The 22,196-nt window shown below is 53.2% G+C and overlaps 1 protein-coding gene across 7 annotated transcripts in view; it reads left to right on the top strand.

Annotated features, from left to right (window-relative positions):
* The window catches only part of megf11 (multiple EGF-like-domains 11), an 89,505-nt gene that overhangs the window by 61,363 nt on the left and 5,946 nt on the right, over positions 1-22,196 (top strand). For 5 of the 7 annotated variants that reach the window (XM_049030936.1, XM_049030935.1, XM_049030937.1 and 2 more), the window contains 16 exons: positions 1,731-1,977; positions 2,457-2,577; positions 2,858-2,994; positions 3,651-3,863; positions 4,522-4,696; positions 8,477-8,597; positions 9,759-9,922; positions 10,042-10,144; positions 14,568-14,714; positions 15,226-15,360; positions 18,043-18,171; positions 19,708-19,836; positions 20,248-20,376; positions 20,457-20,585; positions 20,670-20,904; positions 21,814-21,968. In XM_049030936.1, the coding sequence (XP_048886893.1) occupies positions 1,731-1,977; positions 2,457-2,577; positions 2,858-2,994; positions 3,651-3,863; positions 4,522-4,696; positions 8,477-8,597; positions 9,759-9,922; positions 10,042-10,144; positions 14,568-14,714; positions 15,226-15,360; positions 18,043-18,171; positions 19,708-19,836; positions 20,248-20,376; positions 20,457-20,585; positions 20,670-20,904; positions 21,814-21,968 (2,469 nt within the window). The remainder of the gene's footprint in view (positions 1-1,730; positions 1,978-2,456; positions 2,578-2,857; positions 2,995-3,650; positions 3,864-4,521; positions 4,697-8,476; positions 8,598-9,758; positions 9,923-10,041; positions 10,145-14,567; positions 14,715-15,225; positions 15,361-18,042; positions 18,172-19,707; positions 19,837-20,247; positions 20,377-20,456; positions 20,586-20,669; positions 20,905-21,813; positions 21,969-22,196) is intronic. The other 2 variants (XM_049030940.1, XM_049030941.1) reach the window with 2 other exon arrangements.

The following is a 22,196-nucleotide window of genomic DNA, read 5'->3' as shown; positions in this document are numbered from 1 at the left end:
CCCCAGTGAATCTGCGGTTTGTCATGCTTTCCTGAGTTGGCTCAAGATCATGCTGTGCTGGGGAGGGGGGGCAGGGGTTATGCCTCAGAGCATGGATGAAAGGCAGGTGGAACGAAAAGCCGAGGTAGAATACCGATGTGAGTGAATGAATCTGAACAGACTTGCAACGGAACTGCGTGACTGACCGGCATCAGCAGAGATCAACTGTGATGGAACAATGAGGAGATGTCATGTAGCCCTTGAGGGTGATAGAAAAGCAGAGACGTAGCATAGAGCTTGGCAAGGCCAAGCCGACAAAGAGCAGAGAGGAGATGGGCACAGCCTCGCCAGTGAAGGGCAGCAGCTGGAGAATCACGGCCTCCACTTACTCAACCACTACTTATATTCCAGGCGTAGAAGCAGCATGGAGGTCCATACGGTCGTTCCTGGTGCCAGTAGTACCTACTCATCTGGCCCATTTGTCTGGAAGAGGAGCACAGGGTGTCGGGGAAGCATTTCATTAGTATAGGTGCCAATCTAAATTAGTATTTGATACAAGTACAGAATGTATCTTTGAAAATTACAAGAAATTTCTGATGCCTGTTTATAGCTCTGCATCTGATCCATCCATCCATCCATTTTCGAAACCGCTTATCCTACTGGGTCGCGGGGGGTCCGGAGCCTATCCCGGAAGCAATGGGCACGAGGCAGGGAACAACCCAGGATGGGGGGCAGCCCATCGCAGGGCACACTCACACACCATTCACTCACACATGCACACCTACGGGCGATTTAGCAACTCGAATTAGCCTCAGCATGTTTTTGGACTGTGGGGGGAAACCGGAGTACATGGGGAGAACATGCAAACTCCACACACATGTGACCCAGGCGGAGACTTGAACCCGGGTCCCAGAGGTGTGAGGCAACAGTGCTAACCACTGCACCACCATGCCGCCCCGCTGCATCTGATCATGACAGGTTATATTTATCTATTGAAAAAACCGTCCATGGACCCACCTTCAGAGAATATATTTTGTCTGGAAGTATCAGTTAAGCATTTAGCACACTGATGTACCATAATATTGCTGTAGTTCAAGGGGGTTCAACACCTTTATAAAGCTGGGACCCCCAAATCAAAACAGACCAGCGCTAGGGACCCCCCCCCCCCCCCCCCCCCACCACAGCACGGCCACATACGTAACTGAGCACCAAGGCAAGGGTTTCGCACTTGAACTGTTTTTGCTCTGGGTGGGCGGCTTGGTTATTAACATTCAGGTGGTAAAATCAACATTTCATCAATTTATGGTACATCTCTGAGGATCCCTGTTGGGAAAAACTCCACCTCTGTAATATAATTCCAAGAGATTTCACAATATTAATACAATCAAACACCCCAAACAAAGTATCTTCTCTCATCAGGACATTATGATTACAGCTATTTGCACAAAGAGATGGATGTTTAGGCGTGTGAATTTTTCTGTCTCACAGCCTTGAAAACTGCCAATGTGTATCCTGAAAGTCCCAGTCATCTGAAATTTTGATGCGTTAGATTTACATTTCGGCCTGGAATGCGGTTCCCCCCCACTCAGCATTTTCAATTTTAATTTGCCGAACCCGAGCGAGGATGTATTCCTGCAGGGACAGTCGATAAGAGTAAATGTGTCAGATGCGTGTTTCTCGGCGGTGTTGCTTAGCCGGGTGGTGGAATCCCTGACCCAGGCGTCCTTGGGCGCGTGCTGCCATGTCCGCAGGCTGCGAGAGTGACCACTGGGGCCCCCACTGCAGCAACCGCTGCCAGTGCCAGAACGGCGCCTTGTGCAACCCCATCACAGGGGCGTGCGTCTGTACCGACGGCTACCAGGGCTGGCGCTGCGAGGAACCATGCGAGTCCGACTACTACGGCAAAGGTTGCCAGCTGTCGTGCCAGTGCCTCAACGGCGCCACCTGCCACCACGAGACGGGCGAGTGTCTCTGCGCCCCCGGCTACACCGGCGTCTTGTGAGTCCCCGCATCGCGCTTGTCAGTATGTTTGATACCCCAGTCTTCATCCTGCTCTATATGTCTGAGCTCTTAAAAGTTAAATTGCAATCAAGATCCTCTATTTAACTTTAAATGAGCATTTATGGTTTCCGAGGGACACATGCGATAGCAGCAAGGCATTTATATTCCGGGCGCTGTGCTATTATCTAAAAAAAATATTGAATCAGTGTTTTTGCAAATCTCTTCACAGATGCTCCAATATGAACGCAAATTAAATACTTACCTTTAAAGTGCAAAACTGCATCATACGTTGCGTTTTATACTCCTAGAAGTCACCTTAGACTTATTATTATGATCAATGTAGATTTCTAATTAATCACTTAAGCCGACTGGCGAAAGCAGCCGCGGGGGCTCTCCGACAGCAGCGGGGTGTCCCTGGCGTGGCTCCCGGCTCGCTTTCTCTCTCTCTGAGGCGCCCGTGTGCGTGTCCTCGGCAGCTGCGAAGAGCGGTGCCCCCCCGGCAGCCATGGTGCCCAGTGCGAGCAGCGCTGCCCCTGCCAGAACGGGGGCACGTGCCATCACGTCACAGGGGAGTGCTCGTGCCCTGCCGGCTGGACGGTAAGATCCTTTACCATTTACCCTAACTCTCACGACATTGCGAAGTTAGCAGTCGCGCCAATAGTTAACATCTTCTGTTTGTTGTTATTTCACTTAAGGTTTAAATGTTTAAAGGGGCGATTTATTGACAGTATAAAAAATGTATATATTTGTGTGCGCGTGTTGGCGCGGCTCGCTCGCATTGACTGTCAGCCGGAGACTCCTGCTTGGCCTGCTACACCTGCGCTCTGAACGCGCTCTCGCCGCGTGCGCGTGCGTGCGTGTGCGTGTGTCCCTGCAGGGCTCTGTCTGCGCACAGCCGTGCCCGTTAGGCCGGTTCGGCATTAACTGCAGCCAGGAGTGTCCTTGCCGAAACAGCGGGATGTGTGACCACATCAGCGGCCAGTGCCAGTGTACAGCGGGCTACAACGGCGAGAGGTACGAGTGGCAGCATCTCACCCGTCATCTAAGAGTGCCCTTCTGCGTAAAAGGAAACCGCATATGAATATACAGAGGTGCATATTGTCAATATTCAGTTCAGAACCTGACCCAAGCTATTGATCTCCCTCTTTTTAAATTTTTATTATATATTTTTTAACTCTTTGGGTATTGGTTTATTATTAGGTAGTTGACAGGTAAATTTAACTGCACAGGAAGCTGTGTTAACTCCCTTCCCTGAGATAAGCCTGATGTAATTTAGCATGAAACACAGCTTGTCTGTTTTATGATTTCATTGAGTAGTTATCGGTGTTGAATGCCTTTGTAGGACATTTCAGATTAATACCCTGTCAGGATATATTTGTCAGTTCTTTTGCCTTTTTTCACTTTTTTTTTTGTTTGAACATTTTTTTCTGATTACATGGAATCCAGTTTATGAAGGACTGGCTTCACATTTATTTCCGTCTCTGATCTCTTCCTTTGATTTCTGAGTGAGATTAGGAATCTGCTTCCATACGTGACCATTTCTGCTTGTACCTTACAGCCTGTGAGGCTTGTCTGTAAAATAAAAAAATGGATGAAAGAGTGGGGATGGAGTGTTTTTTTGGGTTCAGGTCCGTCAGTGATGGCTGCCACATCTCCGCCCGTGTCTGCAGGTGCCAGGAGGAGTGTCCGATGGGCACCTACGGCCCTCAGTGTGCTCTCCAGTGTGACTGTCACAATGGTGCCAGATGCTACCACGTCAACGGGGCGTGCTTGTGCGACGTCGGCTTCAAGGGCTCACACTGCCAGGAGCGCTTCTGTCCCGCCGGGCTCTACGGCTTAATCTGCGACAAATACTGCCCCTGCAATGCCACCAACACCCTCAGGTGGGGGCACGCTGGGTGGTGGGTTCCTCCTGGGAGCTCAGCCCCCCCCCCCCTTCCGACATGTGTGGAGATATTCCTTGAACATGGACACATTTCCTCGAACAGCATCTTCATTTACAGAGTAACGGGGGACTATGCTTCTCAGAATTTATGCAGGGTTTACTGGGATTATCATGCACCAGTAATCACTGCCTGCTAATGGGGGGAGGGCCTCCTGAGGTAATCCCCCTCCCAGATTGTTTGGATGTCTCTTGTAAAGCCTTTGGCTGTCCCATGTTACTTGCTGACACATCAGTGCGCACGGGGACACCTGGTCCACCTGCGGTTTGCTGGACCGTGCGTTGTGTTGTCACATTCGGTCAAGGCGCACAGACACATTTTGCTGTTCTGCGTTTCTTCACTTAATTCCTTATTTTACACTTCTCCTGAAGTTGCTCAGAGTCTAATGAACACCAGCAGTGGTCATTTGGATCCCCGCTTACTGGATTTGGGAAGCTGTTTCCTTAATCATAGCAGTTTCCCTGAATGCCACAGGCAAGCAGCACGCTGAATTGCAGGCTTTTAGTCTGCCCAGCTGCTGGAAATTAGTATCCAATCCGCCTCGTTCATTAAGCGCCGGGCTGCTGCCACTCACCCCTGCTCCTCTCCCCGTGCCCAGCTGCCATCCTCTGTCCGGCGAGTGCACCTGCGTGGCCGGCTGGACAGGTCTGTACTGCAACGTCACCTGCTCGTCTGGTTACCATGGTGAGGACTGCAGCCAGCCATGCGACTGTGGCAACGGGGCGGACTGCGACAGCGTCACCGGTGCCTGTATCTGCGCTCCGGGATTCACGGTGAGTCTCGCCCGGGCGCGCTCAGTCAGACGTCAAGGACGTTAATCCGGCCGAGGCTGGCAAGCTCTCTGCCCGCTGTCGGCACTTTCATTGGTCCTCGATGGCTGTAGAGCTTCCGGGACCCACAGCACTCAGCTCCACTAATTACCGTGTTCAGTGCGGCACTCGGGAGCTCCGTGACTCAGCTGCTTACATGGCAGCGGCTGAGGTCTCTGCCATCCCTTTACGGCCGAATTCACGTCACATTGGCGGTAAACGCACTGGGAAGCGTCCTCGGCTCTCCGTCCAGGCATGTCCATTTGCACGCCCCGTGCCTGCCCTGGCGAGGATGAGTGGGTGATGAATATGGATGGAGGGATGAGTTGATGGATGGATGATCAGGCTTGCATGATTTTCTTGGAATATTAACTAAAGTGCTGTGGCACATTGGTGCATTGACATTTGTCTTGGGCTCAAAAATGTGATGTTGATGACTGTCGGTGGGAGACATAAAATGGCAACCTTGCCTGTCATCGGCCTTTGATGTCAAAGTGCCCTGCAACTGTGGGCATGCTGATGCGGGTTAGAGAAGATGCCAGGGCATGAAAATGACATTCCTCACAGATTGGAGCCTTCGCTTCTCATCCTGGTGACAAAATGTGTTGGAGTGTGGCAGGTGTTGCGAGGCAGGTGTTGCGAGTAGAGATGCAACGATTGATCAGTCAGGGACTGGAATTGGCCGATTTTCAGCGTGCTCAGACCAGAGACCTGCTACTCTCTGCGAATCAGAGCAGGCACACCGCATTTACACATGTGCCACACATCATGCACACAGCGACGCAGGCAATAGCCTCACATCCGCGTGCGCGATCACAGCCGCGGGCACGCTCACAGCCGCATGCTCACATGTCATTAGCATGGAAGACGACAGAGAGCTTGGAATTTGTAATACATGTAAAGTCAAAGTAAACCAAGAAAACGTGGTGAAACATCGGAGGTAAATTTTAAACTGATTATTAAACATATACTAGATAATCTTGAAAAGGAGTAATCATTAAAATTGCAAAGATAGGTATTTCCCTATAACAGAGTACATTTTTTTTTAAGACAATGCATTGTGAGGCAGGCATTGTGAGGCAGGCATTGTGAGGCAGGCATTGTGAGGCAGGCATTGTGAGGCAGGCATTTACGCTGCACACCCATCTGTCAGCTGACCCTCTGCCTGTGGCTTTTAGGTGCAGCCTGGAGCTAATGAGACAAAAATGGTCCTAACCCCCCCTCCTCCGCCCCCAATGGGGCTGGGGAGCGACTCCTACCCTCTTAGCCTAGTGCCAAATCCTGCTCACAGGCGGCCATGGCAATCTGAGCTACGTGGTGGGGGGGGTGGGTCTCAGCTGGTCTCGGCCCCTAATTTTCTCCACCTGCTTGTCGCCACGCCGCTCAAGTAGGGGTCACAGCGGAGGCACGGGCGCGAGCCAGAGTCATTAAGCAGGCCCCGAGGGCCAGAAGACGCCCACTAGCAGGCCAGACGAGCTGCGAGAGGCGCGGGCAGAGGCCAGGGCCGCTCAGAAAACAAGAAATAGAGAGGAGATTAGAGCGCTTCAGTGGAACGCAGCCCCTCGCTTCGGTGACGATCGAGGCCAAAGCTTAGTGACAGGAAATCCGTGCGCTGAGTGGAGCTGAAGGCCGCCGACTGCGTGGGGTTCAGCAGCCACGGCTGATCCTGGGTCAGCTGAGCGGTGGGGGTCTCCTTCTCTGGGGCGGGAGATTTCCACCTGAGAACAAGGCGCAGCTCAAAGGGAGGAACCCCTTTTGGGGGGGGGGGTGTTTGGATAGGCTGATGGAATAGCTTTTCAGGGTTGCGGTGTGCCTGCTCTGATTCACAGAGAGTAGCCTGGTGGAGTCCGTCAGTGATGTCGGGGGGGGAGGGGTGGGGTGGGTATGTGGGACAGCCTGTCATTGCAGTGCGTTTCAGCTGCTTGGTGTTTTCCCTGTCAGTCCCCCATCTTTCAGGCCTTGTCCTTAATTGTCACACACACACACACACACAAAGCCTCGCTTGTGTCCCGCAAGCAAAAATCAGTTCATAGAGAGGTTCATTGTACATGTGCAGTGATAACAACAATGTCAATGTCATTTCGGTGAGCACGTTTCAGAAAGCGGTTGGAAAAGGCTTTTGTACAATGTATGACCATATATATGACAAAAAACACGAATAAAGACATTTATAGGGCTGGAGACCCTGCCGGTGATTGACAGGGATGGAGTCGGGCAGCAGCCTCATTCCGCCACTCATCTCATGTCATTTCTCCTGTAATAATGATAGATCTCTGATCACAGATTTGTGGACCCTGACTGAAGGCTGCTGGGATGGTTTGTCATTGAGGGACAAGTTACTTCTTGCTCATCCATCCATTTCCCATAGTGCATGTCCAGGGCTGGGTCGTGATCAGCCTGGGGTGGCAGACCCCCCCTGGATGGGATGCTAAGTCTGTCGCAGGACACACACACATGGTATCTATCGCCTTGCTGCCTGTTTTTGGGAAAGCTGGAGTTCACAGGGACCCCCCTGCATGCTAGGGGACACACACACTGTGCCCCTTAGCATATAGTAAGTGGGAAGTCAGATGTGAGCTGTGCGCGTGTCTCCCCGCGGTAACTTGGCCTCCTCAGGAGTCTCACCCCAAACAGATTCATTCAGCTGGCGCCCGCCGCATCTGGGGGGCTCCAGCGCTGCAGCCTCATTCAGCCAGTTCTTATCGAAGGCCCGAGACGGAGGGAAAGACCCAGGCGAATGCGGGGGCAGTGCAGCAGAGCAGCGCCCGGAGATGCGGCGCGTGTTCAGCTCCACTCAGAGCAAATTAAGCGCCGTGAAATTCTAATGACCGCGAGCCCGTTCACCGGGGGCCATATTTCTTTTATAAGATGGTTTATTCTGGTAGATTCTGGTGTGGTGGGATTCGGGGGCAGCAAGCAGGGTCAGCAGCCAGCGTCCCCCTCCCCCATCTCCCTGCCAGGGCATGACACCTGGTGATAGCACACATGTCCCTCCACTGAGGATTGGGGCAAGAGCGGGGACAGGAAGGAGGCGCTCTGCCCGGGGAAGGACAGGAAGGAGGCGCGCGGTCTGGTGAGGGATGGAGGCGCTCTGTCCGGGGACAGGAAGGAGGCGCGCGGTCTGGTGAGGGATGGAGGCGCTCTGTCCGGGGACAGGAATGGCATCCATGCCCCTGCTGTGGCCCTGGGTCCAGGTGAAGTGCTGGTTCTGAACCGACCCATTTGGCTCCAGTCCACAGGTCAGGCTTTGTCACGTCCCCCCATCCCGGGTTAGATAAGCATCTGCTAGTGTAAATGCTCCCTGACTGGCACTGTTAGTATGTGGTGTGGCTGATAGTATCCCCCCCCCCAGAGGCCATAGTATAGAGTCCCTGATATAAACAGCCATCCGTCCCTCTCCCCAAAACAAGGTGCCCAATTACTGTGGTCGGTCCAGTTGAATCACTAAGTCACGTAACGCATGAGATGTGAAACTGACTATTTAACGCTGCACTGATCAGCATCTGTACTCAGAAAGCATCCGCGTGCCTGGAGAGTGGAGTTTGGGGGAGTTTCTGCTGAATAAATCACCTTCAGTGGAGCAGAAGCGTGTTTGCAGAACACGGCGAAGGTGGCGGCTCGGACGGCGAGCTGAAGTGTCTGTTAAGCATTATGACACTAAGCTCCCCGGTCAGCTGCACTCGACACGCCTCCTCTCCCCGCTGGAGTGCCTCTCATGGCCGACCATGTCTCCCTCTTGCTCAGGGCGAGGACTGCAGTCTGCACTGCCCCCCCGGTTTCTACGGGACCAACTGTTCCTCCTCCTGTTCCTGTCGCAATGAGATAGCCTGCTCCCCGGTCGACGGCTCCTGCATCTGCAAGGAAGGTAAAAATGGCAGCAGCGGAGATCCAGTCTCTGTGAACGAGCACGAGGGAGGGAGACACAGGCCTTTTGGGGGCTAAGGCAGGGCTGTGGGCCCCCCCGGGCACCCGCGGGCCGCTTTACAAGCTTAAGTTCTCACTCAGCATGCAGTTTCACGATACACAATGGTGCATTAAATGCGATAATCATCACTCTGCTCTGGTAAGGGTGTCAGTTGGCAGGCTGACGGAACAAGGCTTCCCAACATATGATCGGGGGGGGGGGGGGGGGGTCAGCAGAAGGCACAGGAGCCAAGAGTGGATTTTATTTCGGGACTAAACCTCCCATACACCTGGTGAAATATTTATCGGCTGTCAGATTTGCCTGCGAGCGCCACTAATGCTGCGATTCGCTCAGAGACAGCCTCTCATCTCTGCCGCTGTTTGTGTCTTTTATGAATCAAATTGATTGAGAGACACCTAAGGCAGAGAAACCAGGAAACCTGACGCCGCATTTCTGCTGCACATATAGGCAGCAGCTGAAAGGTTAAAGGTATTTAGGTAATATTATAGTTACAGCGTGTGTTTTGTGTCCATAGTTTTGACATAGCAGCCCCACACAGACGATGCGATGAAGATGATTGATGTTTCCCTGCGTGGTCTGCATTTCCTGTTTAAAAATACGGGTGGGGGAAGGTGGTGTTTGGACCCCTCGTCCGATGGAAATTACCAACATATGCATATATGAATATGTAAAAGGTGGGGGTATGCAAATTCAGAGCTGTGCAGCGCTCTTGACACAAGTGAGGGGGCCGAGATGCTCCTGCTTCCAGGCCGGGCCTGTAAACCAGGGGGGGGCTCGGCATCTTTTCAGATATTTCTGAGTGAGTAAGTGGCGTATATTGCCGCTATGAGGCCCGGAATTTGCTAGAACCTCTCGGCCATGCATTTTGAAAAGAATACCTGTCTCCTGTGTGCCTTTTCATCTCTCTTAGCATCCTACTTGGGGGGGGGGGCATGTGGTGGTTTCTCTTTCAAGCCAGGGGCTTTAGTGTGTGGGTTTAGTGGGGCTTTGCTTCACACGTCACTCACGATGTCTGCACGCAGAGCTCGCATTAAATGCCGCAGCTCAGCGTATCAGCTGTAAAGTGATTGGCATCCCGGTGGGTCCTCGCTGTGCCCCCAGGTCGGCAGGGTGTGGACTGTTCCATCTACTGCTCCAGCGGTACCTGGGGCCTTGGATGTAACCGGACCTGCACCTGCAGCAATGGTGCAGCCTGCGACCCCGTGGACGGCACATGCATGTGCGGGCCAGGCTGGAAGGGAGAGACCTGCGACACGCCCTGTCCCGTGAGTCTGGCGCTTAGTACCTTGCAGTCGCTTGCAGGTCACTCCTGATCTCACCGGGAGCAGAATTGGGGGGCTTTGTGTGTGACATTGACTGGATCTACCTCGCATCGTCCTTGCAGGAGGGGACGCATGGGCTGGGCTGCCAGGAGCACTGTGATTGCAGCCACGGCAACGGATGCGACCCAGTGACTGGGCACTGCCGCTGTCTGGCAGGCTGGACAGGTGAGCCGCGAGACCCCCGGAAACCTCACTGAGATACTGAGGTACCAAGAAATACTGGCCGCTGATGTGGAGACACTGACCCTGCAGAACAGTGACACTGAGGCAGCAGAACCCAGTACTCAGGCAGCAGCCCCGACACAAAACAGAGACTCTGAGGTTGAGACGCCAGTGGACACTGGGTGTCTGTTACTCTCCCCACACCCTGTAGCGCATGAGGAGCCTGCAGGCCGCTCTGTCCACCCGTGTAAATAAGATCACTGCTCGATTTGATATAACGGAGCCGCACAAAGTCAGTTTCGCTCCAACAGATAAATCATAAAATAATTCCTTTGAACTTGTTGCAGGACATTCAGTATAAACTTCACAATGGAATATTGTATTTCCTGTTAACGGGGAATGACAACACTCAACAAAAACAAATCATCTGCTTGTGTGTGTGTGTGCATGTGTGTGTGTGTGTGTGTGTGTGTATGTGTGTGTGTGCGCTTTGCAGTAGGAACATCTGAACTGTACATTAATATAGTACCCACAATGCACTGGAAAGTCAGGCGATCAGGTAAACATGAGTAAACGGAAAACCTTTAGCACTGCTGTCATAGATCTTCGCTTGGGGGGGGAACTTCTGATCAGCAGTTTCCGATTCCCGCTACAGAAAGTGGGTGAAGGAATGGCAGCGGAACTGAGTGCCCTTCCGGTCAGGAGGCTGAATGAGCGCGTTTGCAGGAGAGACTGCCTCGGTTTCTACATGGTTACCATAGAAGTGTGAAAAATTAATAAGGTTAACTGCTATACACTTGTGGTCTAATTAGTTGCTTCTTATGACAGCAGAAGCTGCAGAGGAGACTCTTTAATCATTTTGCGGCGGATGGCTGTGTGTGCGTCTCTGTGTGTCTCTCTGTGTCTCTCTGCGTCTCTGTGACTGCATCTTGGTGCGACTCTGTGCATCTCTCTGTGTCTCTGTGTGTCTCTGTGTGTCTCTGTCTGTCTCTATCTGTCTCTGTGCATCTCTCTGTGTCTCTGTGTGTCTCTCTGCCTCTCTGTGCGTCACTCTGCATCTCTCTGTGTCTCTGCGTTTCATTGCGTCTCTGTGCATCTTTCTGTGTCTCTGTGTGTCTCTCTGCGTCTCTCTGTGTCTGCATCTTGGTGCGACTCTGTGCATCTCTCTGCATTTCTCTGTGTGTCTCTGTGCATCCCACTGCGTCTCTGTGCGTCTCTGTGTGTCTCTGCGTCAGTGTGCCCAGTCTGACTGTCATGGCTAAGTCCAGGACGCAGCCGATCTCGATCCCAAGCCGGCGTTGCAGAGTCACATGATCTGATGGTCCAATGGCTGCCATGGCCGTTCAGTAGGAACGGTTCTGGTTCTCCAGCCTAGCCGGGTCCCTGAGCTTTGGCCCATTTGTTCCGGAAGGCAGCAAGATTGAATCAGGTGCAGGAGGAAGCCGACGACATCGGAGCTCACGCCGCGGATGCCAGGCTGTCCCGCACCATCTGCCCAGTGTAATTGGGTGGCAGGAGTCCCACTAAGCAAACCGGGAGGGGGGGGGATTCAGTGGACGTCATGCAGACTTGTTGAGAACCAGATACGGGCACCACTTAGCACGCAAACGTTGTGGGGGCCAATCAACAGTCAGTCAATCAGCGACTAGGTTTCTTCCTTTGAATAAAGGGGTTGGTCTGGCTACCTTGTGTAGCTACATGTCTTCGTTTACGGGGCTGACGTCGTTCGGTTTTGCTGGCTTAAAAATGAAAAACAAGACGCTTCATGTTGCATTTCTCATGCCACTCGAGGAAGTGTGTCAGTTTCGGTGGAGATTTGCACACTAACAATTGTTTGTACGCATTTGCATTTATTCACAAAGTAATTGGATGGATACGCGGATGAAAAGGGCCCCACCCAGGAGCAGGCGGGGCGGCGGTGTACGCGACTCCAGCCGAGGAGTGACATCGCACCGGCGGCGTCGACCTTGTCCTCACAGATGCCCTAATTGGATACTTGGACCCCTGGCACTTTCTCTCTGAGCTGGTGCTTCCAAAGAGGCTCCTGGCTTTGCCCCCCCCTGCCCGTTAGATGTGGTGCAAGGCGTCACGTTCTTAATTATTTGCTGACAAAAAGGGTGGTAAAAAATGAATTCTGCTCGTCGTAGCAGAATGCCAGCTCTCCGTGACCCCTGCCCCAATGTCGCCTCTTTCTTGTCCTTGATGTCCGGCCGTTCATGGGTGACCCTCTTGATCCCTCCACCCGACACACATCTATCCCTACGCTCCCCCGCATAAAATTCGGATCGGGTCGGATTCAGTCTCCTGAGTTTTGTTCAGGTTTAATTCAAAGGCTTTTCATAACTGCTGTTTTAATGGCCGCCCTGTGCTCAGATATTCTCCGTCAGAAGAAATTTCAAATGAGATTCAGGCAGGCGAGGCCACGTCCGACTTGAAAGCATGTGTGTGTGTGTGTGTGTGTGCATGTGCTACGGCGTGCAAGCGTGTGGGTGTGTGCACAGACTGCTGTGTCCTTTGGCAGCAGAGCGGAGATCAGTGCGGCGGGGATGGTGCAGTTGGTCAGAGATGGACTCCCACAGTCGGCGCGGCACTGGAACTCGGTCCCTGGCGGAGTCTGCTGCAGTGCTCTGTACACAGCGCAGCTGAAAGAGAATGACAGAGGAGCAGCAGCGGGCTTGGGGATACGGAGCTTTTAATGAACACGCCGCTCGCGGGGTTGGGGAGGGGGGGTGGCCCAGTTTGACAGAGGAAAAAAAAAAAAAAACCTTGGAAAAAGTCAAAATGGAACTTTGGTGGCCCCACAATTAGGCACGAGTTCGGCACCCGGTGATGCTCTGCTCTGAGCTGAGCGTATTGCTGAAGCCTGGCGCGCGTTTGTGCGTGTGGCTCTGCTGAGACGGGCGACTGGCTCTGCGCTGGAGGTTTGGTCTCCATGGCGGCGAGACATCGTGCAGGAGACCCTCAGACTCGCCATGGCGCCACCTGGTGGCCCCCCGTGGGCGGCCCGACCGGATTAGAACAGCGGCCCAGCCGCACACCCCCGTCCCTCCCGGGGATTTATGCCCGATCCATTCTGCCGTGATGAAGCGTCTCAACAAAGTGATACGGAGGGGCTTGCGATACCCGCATAAATCCCAGGCAGGAAGGAGCTTAGGAAGAGGGGACAATTAGCTGCAGTCCCCCCTTCATCTGCTCTCCCCATTAGCGGCTGCTGCGCTGGCGTGAGAGAGACCTGTCTGCTGTGTGTGGGGGCGTGGGGGCGTGGGGGCGTGGCCCCGCAGGCCGCCTTTTCCAACTTTGCGTACCAGGCCTGGCCGCTTCCGCGACGTCCGCCTGGTGCTTGATGCCGCACGATGCCAGAGCCGCTCGCTAACGGGGGCGAGCAAAGTGGGATCCTCCCCAGACCCTCCGACGCCGGTGTTTCTTACGTAATGGGCCCGTCGTAAACCTCTGTGAAGCGCTGGGGTTTATTTAACGCCGCCCCCGTGTCCGCAGCGTGGGAGACCCCCTCTCCGCCGGCTTTCCCGTCAGCCCGAGATGCGGAGGCTGCCGGAGATAAGGCTCCCTGCAGAGCTGTGAGCCAGCTGATGAATTGTATTCATTATGATGCGGGTTTGTGCTTCAGCTTTACACCCCTGTAGGTACAAACTAGGCACAGATTCAGCACAAGCTCTGGGCTGTTGTGAGTTTCTTCGTTACGATAAAATACACAATGCAGGATTCTCTCTTAGTGCCTGGCGTTTGTCGTCAGCAGGTGGTAGAGAATTCCCGGCCTCCCCATATCACGCCAGTGTGCTCTCGTGCCTCACAGCGCTCTGCCCGTTGCACTGATGCCCCACGGTGGCGATGCCAGTGCACTGCGTCTAATGTCACATGGTCTCCGTGAAACGCATTCTGTTCCTTTCCACCAGCGCTTGCTGACTTATTTGCAGGGATCTCCATGGATCAGTAACCAACGGTAAAGAATGTGCTTAACGAGAGACATCATGATTACTGATAGTCATTATAATGATTTTCTACATTCTTTTTTCTCTGTTCACAATCTTAGAAAAAGTAGGTAAAAGAGGACCACTTTCTGTCTTTTGAGATTTTAACTGGTTATGGTTGGGGTTATTCTGTCTTGTAAAATTCTTAATCATAAGTTCACTTGGTGACTAATTGTAGCCTGTAGTACTCAGACTAAATTATTCTCGGCTGAGATGGATAATTTATTCAAAGTGTTTAGGAACAGAAAAAGATCTGTGTGTGTCTGTGTCTGTGTGGGTTTGTGTGTGTCTATTGGTGTGTCTGACCCTATATGCGTGTGTGTCTGTTCCCGTCTGTCTGTGTCTGTATGTGTCTGTCTACTTATGTCTGTACCTGTGTTCCTCCACGCCATCAAACTAGGCCCTGACTCCACGCTAAGCTCCGCCCGTTTGGCCTGCAGGTGTCCACTGTGACAGCGTGTGCTCCCAAGGCCTCTGGGGCTCCAGCTGCTCCTCCACCTGCTCCTGCGAGAACGGGGCCTCCTGCTCGCCCGAGGACGGCACCTGCACGTGCGCTCCCGGCTACCGTGGCACGTCCTGCCGCCGCAGTGAGTCCTGCACGTCATGCACACGCTCCGCCGCTCGCTCACTCGCGTGTGACCGCCCGCCCGCGGCGCTCATTAGATCCACCATGGGGGGGCGGGGGCAGACGGACCTGCGTCCTCCATCCACTCTGATTAGACACCTGCTGAACTGTTCCCTCGATCTGTGGCTGTCCTGTGAAGATGGGCCCAGGACGGGAACGTGCCTGTGCGGCCAATCGGCCCGTTTAGACAATTACCTTAATTAGCGGAAGCTCACCACAGGAGGGAGCAGGCGGCATCAGCACAGAGCAGCAGCAATCAAGGCAAATTAGCAGCATGAGCGAGTAAAGTTGGGGGGTGGGGGGGCATGCGTGGGGAACGTCACCCGCTCTAACTGTCCCTCCTCTCCTGCCCTACTTTCCCATTTTATATATCCCATCTCCCTTGTTATACTCCTCCTCACCACCCCTTCACCCCGCTTAAACTGCCCCCCCCCTCCCCTCCCATGCAATTCCATCATGTTCGCTGCCCGCAGCCTGCAGTCCCGGGTCCTACGGCCTCCGCTGCAGCCAGTCGTGCCCACAGTGTGTGCACAGCGCCGGAGCTTGTCACCACGTCACCGGCCACTGCCAGTGTCTGCCCGGCTTCTTTGGGCCCCTCTGCAACCAAGGCAAGCAGCCCCACCCACACAGTGCCATAGCCCCACCCACACAGCTCCATAGCCCCACCCACACAGCTCCATAGCCCCACCCACACAGCTCCATAGCCCCACCCACACAGCTCCATAGCCCCAGGTGGCCTTGACGGTGGGGAGGTTCACAGGGAAAAGGCTTCACAGTGCTGGTCTGTATGTCTGTGTGTGTCAGTCTGTCTGTTTGTGTGTCAATTTGTCTGTCTTTGTGTGTCAGTCTATCTGTCTGTCTGTGTGTGTCAGTCTGTCTGTTTGTGTGTCAATTTGTCTGTCTTTGTGTGTCAGTCTATCTGTCTGTCTGTGTGTGTCAGTCTGTCTGTTTGTGTGTCTGTGTGTGTCAGTCTGTCTGTCTGTTTGCGTGTCTGTGTGCGTGTGTGTGTGTGTGTCAGTCTGTGAGTCTGTGCGTGTGTGCGTCAGTCTGTCTGTCTGTGTGTATCAGTCTGTCTGTTTGTGTGTGTGTGTGTGTGTGTGTGTGTGTGTGTGTGTGTGTGTGTGTGGTACAGGTCCAGTTTCCTGACCCCCATAAGGGAAAACTCAATTTTCTAAAAATCTGTGACTGCAGACTGTTATGGTTAGGGCTGGGTAGGGATTAAGGTTGTCGTAGTTAGTGTTTGCATTTTACAAAGATATGATTACAGGTCTGTGTGCATGTGTGTGTGTGTGTGTGTGTGTGTGTGTGTGTGTGTGCATGTGTGTGTGCGTGTGTGTCTGTGTGTGTCTCTGAGCATGTGTGTGTGTGTGTCTGTGTGTGTCTGTGTGTGTGTGTCTCTGTGCATGTGTGTGTGTGTCTGTGTGTGTGTCTGTGTGTGTGTGTGTCTGTGTGTGTGTCTGTGTGTGTCTGTGTGTGTGTGTGTGCGTGCGTGTGTGTGTGTGTGTGTGTGCGTGCGTGTGTGTGTGTGTGTGTGCTCACAGTGAGCAGACGCATTTCCCTGACAGAGCCGCATAAGCCTGTTACTGCCGATGCAGGTTTCAGAGAGAAGCGGGATTCTGCCGAGGGTCTCCCTCTGGGAGCAGCGGCCCTTCTGAGGGATCCCTCCCGATGATTCCTACAGTGTGGTGGGAAAAGGAATGTTTAAAGTCAAACAGCCTTCTGTCAATGATGAAATATCTGAGAACCAAATGAATTGTGTATGCACACACACACACACACACACACACACAGGACATCTAGAGATGTGGGGGAGATTTTATATAAAATTAAACATGAAATGTTGCTTCCATCAGCCTGTAGCAAAGAAGCAGTTAATTGGGCCAGGGATTTTTTTAGAGCTTTTGACAATATTTCTGATGTTAATTTAGTTGAAAATCTGCTAAGTGCCAAGTGCTGTGATAGGGTGTGGATTGACTCGGCCGTGTAGCTAAACCAATCAGAGTGCTGTGATAGGGTGTGGATTGACTCGGCCGTGTAGCTAAACCAATCAGAGTGCTGTGATAGGGTGTGGATTGACTCGGCCGTGTAGCTAAACCAATCAGAGTGCTGTGATAGGGTGTGGATGGACTCGGCCGTGTAGCTAAACCAATCAGAGTGCTGTGATAGGGTGTGGATCAACTCGGCCGTGTAGCTAAACCAATCAGAGTGCTGTGATAGGGTGTGGATCGACTCGGCCGTGTAGCTAAACCAATCAGAGTGCTGTCCGCTGTTTCAGCGGCCACCATGCACCATAAAGAGCATGAAATGACTGCCGCCATTGCCTGCCGAGCTCACCATAAAGATGGGACCACCAGATTAAATATAGATACTACTTTTCATAATAATTAACTTATCTCTTCATGAATTAAGGAAAGGCAGTATTCGTATAGAAAATTCCCTTTCATGGCTTTGAAAGCTGTCATATAAATAAAAATTATATATTTTGAGGGGGGAGGGGGCAGTAATTTGTCCCTGTGATAATTACACTGAGAAGAGGCTTCATAGGAATGTGGACGGTGCCCACATCCCCCGCGCTCAGCTCCACGTCTCTCCCTGTGTTCAGACATCTGACTTGCTGAATGGTAATGAAGCTTCCAAGGGAACCGTTGTTGGAAAGCAGCGGCTCAAATACTAATAAGAACCAACTGTGAGGAAACTGCGAGTCTGTGAGCTTCTGACTCGCAGTGAAGCCCCCCAGAAGCTGTCCCTCCCTCCTGCATACTTATATTAATAGCAGACGGCTGTTATTTCATGTTGTTTGTTTGCTATGGCTTTGTGTTGTGTGCGTAATGACAGCCCAGGCCTCGCTTCAGTTTGTTGTAATGCGGAGATGCAGGGGGGACAACGGATTGCTGGAGTTTTAATCTGAAATTTAATTTCTAATTGAAGTGAGTGTCGGAGGACCTTGAAGTATTAATTTTATGTAAAAATGTGCAGAAGTTCTATTTTAATTCCTTCACACATCCTTATCCATGCTGAGCTGAGGCAGGTCCACTCGGTTCCTGGACCTTTGCCGGGGTTCCTGTGAAGTCCCTTCAGCCCGGTCTCCCTGAGTAGCCCTATGGCGAGAGCCGAGTTCCCCGTCTTCTGTCTGGGTCTCTGTATCTTGTTGGATATTTGCCTCCTAAACCCATACTCACAGTTTTCGCCCCCCCACCTCCATACAGCACTCACTCTGTCGTAGCCCCCCAGCACCACTGCTGCCCTCTCTGAGGCACTGTCACCCCCCCCCCACCTTGCTGTGCCCGCAGTGTGCCCCTTCGGCAGGTATGGCAAAGGCTGTGAGGAAGAGTGTCTGTGCACCAACAACGGGACCTGCAGCACCATCGACGGCTCCTGCCAGTGCCCCCCAGGCTGGATCGGGGACGACTGCTCTCAGGGTAGGCCCCCCCCCCCCGCATCCTGCCAGGACCGCCCCACCCCCCTCCACTGGCATCACGGCTCTCATAAACATCTTTATGTCGGGAGCAACCTGAAACACCCATGATGTAGGAACATAAGCCAATTAAGTAACAAAGCACTCACTGTAATTGCACACTATAGCCAAGATGCACCCCCCCAGCCCACCCCGCGCACCGTCACAGCTAAGGCTGTGTCACAATTTACATCCAGATACGAGCTGCAGTTCATTCCTGATACAATCAGCCAGTGGGAGGGCGGCTGTATCAGATGTGGTTACATTGCTGTGGGTTTTACTGCTCTGCCTTCACTGTGAGGTGTTTTCAGGTGAGCCGCTCGTGGGTGGATCTGCAGGCCAGGACTCTATGCGCATGATTGGAAGGTTGCTAATTCAAATCATGCAGTCTGCAGAGTGACTTTCCCTTTGGGCTTTGAGGAAGGTCCTTAGCCCCAATCGACTGTAGGTCACTTTGGATAAAAGTGTCTGCTAAATTAATGTAGATCTCCTACCTGACTTTCCTCGTGTAAGATGTGGATTATGGGTAGAGAGTGGTGTGTGTGGAACTATGGGTAGGGTGTGTGGTGTGAGGGATTATGGGTAGGCTGTGGCTGTGGAATAGCAAGCAGTACGTGTATGATGAGGAATTGGGTGGGGTGTAAATGCGGATGGTTCAGTGGAGAATCTGGGTTATGATCATAGATGCTCTACTTGCTCTGCACCAGCAGCAGAAACTCTGGGGAACACGGCACACAGAGACCCCCCCCCGCCAGTGTGTAGCCGCAGAATGCAGAAAAGTGGGGGCCAGGCTAAGATTATGCTTGGCAAGTAATATGACTGTCAGTCCCAAGGGCTTTCAACTGAGGGTTGTTGGTTCGAGTCCCGAAAAGGGGCCTCATTTCCTAAAAACAGCAAAATGTGTTTCTGTTGAGTTCGATGACAAACAAAAAAAGGCATTTTGCATGGCATGAAATATATGTAGTGGCTGTTTTTTTGGGGAGGGGGGGGCTGGCATGAGGCCTGGGCAGATAGAGACTTCAAGCAGCTTTGTTCTTGCAGCGGGGGTGGGGGGAGTCCCGCCCGTAATTACCGCTGTGGCAACGGGCTTAGCGACGCGCTGAGAAGAGCTCAATAGCCGCACAGCAGGAGTGCCAGATGTTTGCAACAAAGAGCGAATGTTTCCCCTTTGTTACCTGGGGGGTGACACCTTCAGGAAGAGCGACTTCAAAAAACTGCAGGCGGCGCCGTGGAGGGAACGATTTCATGCCCATTGATTACAAGATGAGCTACAGCAGCAAACGGCATGTAGGTCTCGTAATGCCGGAGTCTACAGCCGACAGCTAATTATGGTGAATTTCAGAGGAATAAGTCCTTTGTCTGAGAGTGGCGTTCACACAGGGGCCTGTGCTGTGCCTGTGCTGTGCCTGTGCGGTTCTGCACCTGTCTGCCTGCCTGCCTGTGCCTTCTCATTGGCGTGTGCCCCGTGCGCCGTGCTTGACTGTGTCTCTGACGTCTGCAGCCTGCACCCAAGGCTACTGGGGCCCTGGCTGCCTCTACACATGTAACTGTCACAACGGAGCCCTGTGCAGCGCCCACCATGGGGAGTGCGAGTGTAACGCCGGCTGGATTGGACTCTACTGCACTCAGCGTGAGTCTGTGACGTCCGGCCCGACCCACAGCGCCCTCTGCTGGTGACTCGGTGCCACTACATCTGGTCTCCCTGTGATCGTGGCCCGGCATCCCTTCTAGTACCGGCTGCGACATTCTCCCATTTGTGCTCATTTTAAAATAGGCTGGGATTGGTGTGTACATTATACCTTAAATGGCTGAAGTCCTCTTCACACATGAATGGGTCTGTTGCAGGTGCTGCAGTTGTCTCGTTATGTTGCTGTATCCAGTGTTCCGCCCCAGTGCGACCATACGCAGTGTTGCTTATGCAGTGTTACCCTGCCATTTCGTGTCCATCCATCCTCACAGCCGCCGTGCGTCATCGCGCCCCCTCTTCCCGCCCGCCCCCCACCACCCGCCGCCCCCACCCTGACCGCTCCGTCTCTCCCAGGCTGCCCCTCAGGATTTTTCGGTAACGCCTGCACCAAGGTGTGCCGCTGTCAGAACGGGGCGGACTGCGACCACGTCAGCGGGCTCTGCACCTGCCGCACAGGCTTCATCGGGACCCACTGCGAGCAGAGTGAGTGTCGCTGATGGCGGCGGAAGGTTCTGGAAAGGCGCCGGGCCTGTGTGATCGCCCGACTCCGTCCTCTCCCGCAGAGTGCCCCTCCGGGACCTACGGCTATGGCTGCCAGCAGCTGTGTGAGTGCATGAACAACGCCACCTGCGACTACGTGACGGGAACCTGCTACTGCAGCCCCGGGTACAAGGGCATCCGCTGTGACCAGGGTGAGGAGTGCGGGCCGCTCTGATTGGCCGCCTCAGCTCGGCCTCTTAAAGCCCTGCCTCACCTCGCCTCTCCCTCCCGCCCAGCCGCCCTGATGATGGAGGAGCTGAATCCATACACCAAGATGAGCCCAGCCTTGGCCTCGGAGCGCCACTCGGTGGGCGCGGTGGTCGGCATCATCACCCTGCTGCTCATCATCATGGCCGTGCTAAGCCTGTTCATCTGGTACCCGCCAGAGGCAGCGGGAGAAGAGCCACGACATGCCCAGCGTGTCCTACACTCCGGCCCTGCACCTCACCAACACCGACTACGCCCTCTCGGGTGAGGCGCACCTCCCGCACGCAGCCGTCCGGCGCAATGCATGCGACATCACAGGGCCATGCTCGCCATGGTAATAATCAGAGACGGGGGGGGGGGGGGGGCATGTTCCTGATAGAGCTGAAAGCTGAAATCCACTGAATACAGAACATTAACGAAGGGGGACCACAGCCGGTTATACTAATACGCATCGAGATATTTATGTTTTGTATGTTTTTACTCAATGGCGTCTGGCAGGGATAGATGCCTGTTTCTCGGCAGCGGATCCATTGTGAATATTAGCAGTGTGATGCTGTTGCTCTGACGCTGACTACAGAGCTGCTGTTCCCCTGACCTCCCGCTCCAGAGCAGGGGCTCCGGAAGGAACTCATTACCGGCCACTGGGGGGCACCAGACCACAAAAAGAAATTGATCTTTTGCACCTTCTCCCTTTCAGATGGTTTCATTTTGCCTGTTTAAAAAACTCCAACTTCTTTTTTCTTGCAGCCTCGCTGTTCTGTCCCACAGGGAGGACGTCAGTTTGCCTTTGATTTAACCATGACAGCCACGGCCGATTTTTCAGACGAGTCGCCTCCCTTTGCCAAAACATGGGCTGTTCCTGTTATCTGTGCTAGTAATAGGAATGTCTTCCGCACACTTTCATGATAATACCTGCACCGATTCAGTTTTTTCTGCAGAAAATAGAAACGTGTTTGCCAGGCCACGGAGAAGATGGGTAGCATTGTGGCTAAGCTAGTATTATATGTGGTTTGATGTGTGTGTGTGTGTGTGTGTGTGTGTGTGTGTGTGTGTGTGTGTGTGTGTGTGTGTGTGTGTGTGTGTGTGTGTGTGTGTGTGTGTGTGTGTGTGTGTGTGTGTGTGTGTGTGTGTGTGTGTGTGTGTGTGTGTGTGTGCGGGTTCCCGCTCTGACAGCCTCTGCGCCCCGGAGCCTCCTCTCATCTCCAGACGCCTCTCAGGACAGCGTCGATGCCAGTCAGTGTTTCTCCAATGCCAGCTACCACATACTGGCGCGATGCGACTCCTCCACTCCATTCACCAGCAGCCTGGAGGGCAAATCCACTGCCCAGGTGTGTGAGGGTGGCACCACCATGCCCAGTTTACACACACGCTGCCACGGTTACCGACAAGCTCAGTGCCACACTCAGGCTCTCTGTCCCATGTGTGCCTCTGGGTTAGTCACAGTGTAAGATCAAGCTTGTGCTACTCAAATTAAAATGGATGCAAAAAATAAATTTAGCCTTATAGATGTTAGACTGGCTTGAAACAGAAGTATATTCTGATGGAAATCATTCTGT

The sequence above is a fragment of the Brienomyrus brachyistius genome, chromosome 11 (assembly GCF_023856365.1).
Source record: "Brienomyrus brachyistius isolate T26 chromosome 11, BBRACH_0.4, whole genome shotgun sequence".
Lineage (NCBI taxonomy): Eukaryota > Metazoa > Chordata > Actinopteri > Osteoglossiformes > Mormyridae > Brienomyrus > Brienomyrus brachyistius.
The sequence above is the reverse complement of the archived record's forward strand: the minus strand, read 5'-3'. Positions and strand labels throughout refer to the sequence as shown.